The 3976-nt window shown below is 42.2% G+C and overlaps 2 protein-coding genes across 2 annotated transcripts; both read left to right on the top strand.

Moving 5' to 3' along the window:
• The first annotated feature begins 738 nt into the window (after positions 1–738).
• On the top strand, positions 739–3048 carry LOC140160136 (uncharacterized). The gene has a single exon (XM_072183414.1). It carries the CDS (start codon positions 739–741, stop codon positions 3046–3048), a length of 2310 nt encoding a protein of 769 aa, XP_072039515.1.
• Positions 3049–3167: 119 nt separating this feature from the next.
• LOC140160135 (uncharacterized) lies at positions 3168–3689 on the top strand. Its single transcript, XM_072183413.1, has one exon. The coding sequence runs from the start codon at positions 3168–3170 to the stop codon at positions 3687–3689; it is 522 nt and encodes a 173-aa protein (XP_072039514.1).
• Positions 3690–3976: the final 287 nt, after the last annotated feature.

The following is a 3976-nucleotide window of genomic DNA, read 5'->3' as shown; positions in this document are numbered from 1 at the left end:
CTGCTGGTGGAACAACATAAACAAGCTTAGTCTACCAAAGCGGACATTACAGACATTTACTGGAGACCCGCTTCAGTATGTTACTTTCATACGAGCCTTCAATTCATAATCGAAAATAAGAGCAAAAGCAATAGAGACCGTCTGTACTATCTTGAACAGTACACAAGAGGTGAAGCCAACAGTTTGGTGAAAAGTTGTATTCACATGGATGATGAGGTTGGTTACCTGGAAGCAAAAAGGTTGCTGGAAAGGAAATATGGTAATAAGCACAAGATTGCAGAGGCCTACTTAGCGAAGATGAGGCAGTGGCCGAATGTGAAGGGTGATAGTTCAGGGCTACAAGATTTGTCATTATTTTTGTTAGAATGCAAAAATACCATGACCAGCCTGGGCTATACTAATGAGTTGCAAAAGTACAGCAAACATTAGAATGTTGATGATGAAGTTACCATATAGTATGAGAGACAGATGGAGGAGACAAGTAGATTATGTAGAAGAAGAAAGAAACAAAGTGGTAACATTTGAAGACTTCACCTCCTTCCTAGAAAAACAGGCTAGAATCGCAACTAATGCTGCCTACGGTAGAAGTGTGACGGAGAAGGAAGATAGTACTAAGAAGGAAGAAAGGGTAAAAACCCAAACTATCAGACTTATAAAGCTAGAAGAAATCTAGCAACAAACACAGAAGCTGTGTCGGCAAGTGTGACATCAAATAGTCCAGGAGCCAGACCAAATGTAATGTCATATAGTCCAGGAGCCAGGCCAAATGTGTCGTCAAGTAGCCCAGGAGCCGACAAGCCGTGTACATATTGCAAGGGTAAAGATCACACTTTGGAAATTTGTAACAAATTGAAGGAAAAGCCTATAAGTGACCGGTTGCAGTATCTAAGAGAGTTGGGAGTTTGTTTTGGCTGCCTAAAGAAAGCAACACATTACAGTAAAATCTGCAAATACAAGCTTACCTGCAAGACATGTAAAAAGCGCCATCCAACAGTGCTGCATGTGAAACAGGAAGAGACAAAGAAGTCTGGTGAAGTTGCCAATCAGACATGTGGGCTTACAGGCGCCGGAGTTAAATCTAGTGAATCATATCCCACAATAATACCAGTCATAGTCTACTCAAGAGTTTCCAGAATGTCTGTAGAAACATACGCCTATCTCGACAACGGCAGTGATGCTGTATTCTGTTCTGAAAGGCTGCAAAAGGAACTACATGTTAAAGGCAAGAAAACCAGGCTGGAAATTGAAACCATAACAGATGATATCATAGTAGACAGTGAAATCATCCAAGATTTAGAAGTTTCTGACATGAACAGAAATAATATCATCTCTCTTCCAAAGGCATACACACAAGATAAGATCCCTGGTGACTTGGCTGACATTATCAACCAGGATGATATTGATGCAATTCCTTATATGGAAGAAGTTAAGCTAGGAAGATTAAATGATGAATCTCAATGCCATATTGGTCTCCTCATAGGAAATAATGTGCCTAAGGCATTTGAGCCAATACATGTAGTAAATAGCCAAGGTGAAGGACCTTTCGCCTGCCAAACTAGACTCGGATGGACAGTGTATGGTGTCAAAAATAAAGAACACAAAAGGACATCAGTCATCCACAGAATTAAGGCACATGACACTATTGACCAGCAATTAGAGAAACTCTACAATGCTGAGTTCAATGAGCGAATCATTGATGACAAGCCAGAGAGAAGTGTGAGTGAAGGACAATTCCTAAACAAAGTAGAAGCATCAAACAAGTATATTAACAATGACACCGCCAGATTCCACACCTTTGTGGCTAATCGAGTCGCATTGATTAGAGATGGCTCCCAGCCACACCAATGGAAGTATGTAGGAACCAGCTCAAACCCTGCAGACGACTGCTCAAGGGGCTTAGCCGTTGATTGCGTCCTCAAGAATAGAAGGTGGACTGATGGTCCAGACTTCTTACACAAAGCAGAAAACCAGTGGCCAAAGACTACCATTGGAAACAGCGCTGAAGAGCTAGCTGATGATCCAGAAGTTAAAAAGAAATTAGTAGTCAACACAGCGTCGACAGAAGAAGCAACAGATACAATGGAGAAACTACTTACACGATTCTCCTCATGGTATCAACTTTGTCGTTGTGTTGCATGGATCCTCAGAGTCAAGAAACATCTCTGCAAGATCTGTCATGATAGAGATGATGATAAAGTTGATGATAGAGTTGATAATGGAGATGATGATGGTAGAAAGAATGATGAGAATGAAGAGCATGGCAACATTACAGATTTGCTTAATGTTGCTGACATGCAAGAAGCAGAAAGAGCTGTAATAGTATATGTCCAAACCAAGGCATATCCAGAAGAAATTAAGACACTAAAAGAGCTGCAATTGAGAAGTAATGACAGTCAGCCAGAAGACAAATTGCGACAAGTTAGCAAGATTAAGAAAGCAAGTCCTCTCTACAGACTTAATCCATTTATAGAAGATGGAGTAATCAGAGTAGGTGGTCGACTGGCTAAGTCAGCTCTACCTGAAAAGACAAAATTTCCATCAATCATACCAAAGAAGTCCCACATTGCAAAGTTGATTTTACATGACGTTCATGAAGCAACTGGACATGGGGGCAGAAACCACATGTTGGCTCACCTGCATAAGAAGTACTGGATAACAAATGCTAATGCAGCAGCTAGAAAGGTTATCAACAGTTGCATCACCTGCAGAAAGAGGAATGCAAAAGTACAACAGCAGATGATGAGTGATCTTCCCAAAGACAGAGTCACTCCAGGAGAGCCACCATTTTCAAGAGTTGGAATGGACTATTTCGGTCCACTAGAAGTTAAACAAGGCCGTAGTATAGTCAAGCGATATGGTGTAGTGTTCGTCTGCCTTGCATCCAAAGCCATACACATTGAAATGGCAGCGTCTTTGGATACCGATGCCTGCGTAAATGTCATACGACGATTCGTGTCCAGAAGAGGCCAAGTGAAACAGATCCGCTCTGACAATGGCACCAATTTGATAGGGGCAGAAAGAGAGTTACGCCGAGAAATTGCAGCTTGAATCAAGACAGAATCCATGACTACCTTCTGCAAAGAGAGATTGAGTGGACCTTTAATCCACCAGCAGGAAGTCACCATGGAGGCATCTGGGAACGTCAAATACGGACAATCAGGAAAGTGATGTACTCTGTTATAAAGGAACAAACACTAACAGATGACTCTCTTCGTACATTACTGTGTGAGATAGAAGCCATAGTTAACAGCCGACCACTCACCAGTGTTCCAGGAGAAGTATCTGACTTAGAGCCACTTACACCAAATCACCTTCTTCAACTAAAGAGTGACATGATCTTACCACCAGCCGCTGCTGCAGGAAAGCTGAGTCAGTATGCCAAGCGTCGGTGGAGGCAAGTCCAGTATCTGGCAGACCTGTTTTGGCGCAGATGGATCAAAGAATACCTTCCTCAGTTACAACAAAGACAAAAGTGGATTCACCCACAGCGAAATGCCAAGGTGGGAGATGTCGTCATGGTTGTAAATGAATCTACTCCCAGAAACGTATGGCCCCTAGGCAGGGTGGTTGAAACACTCCCTGCAAGTGATGGACTGGTTCGACGTGTGCGAGTGAAAACTAGGACAAGCATTCTCACCAGACCCATTGATAAACTGTGTCTGCTGTTAGAATCAGAAGTCACAGACTAAACATCAGTTTACGTTAATTTGCTTCGAAAGGCAAGCTGACACCTTGCTTTCGCTTCAGAACAACTGATGCAAACTGTCAAATTCATCATGAGATCTACCAGATGTGACGACAGATGAACCTACCTGTACTACAGATGTGAAGACTGGTGATTCGTCTCTACAGCGATGTGTCTGCGTTTAGTGTGAAGTTGCCAGATTCGTATACAACTCATCGTCAAGATCAAGAATGAACATGTTTGACACCTGCATCACCACATCTGTGAATTTGATTTTGTAAAGAAGAATCC

Source organism: Amphiura filiformis, chromosome 9, assembly GCF_039555335.1.
Source record: "Amphiura filiformis chromosome 9, Afil_fr2py, whole genome shotgun sequence".
Lineage (NCBI taxonomy): Eukaryota > Metazoa > Echinodermata > Ophiuroidea > Amphilepidida > Amphiuridae > Amphiura > Amphiura filiformis.
Note: the sequence above shows the minus strand (reverse complement) of the source record. Positions and strands in the feature narration are given on the sequence as shown.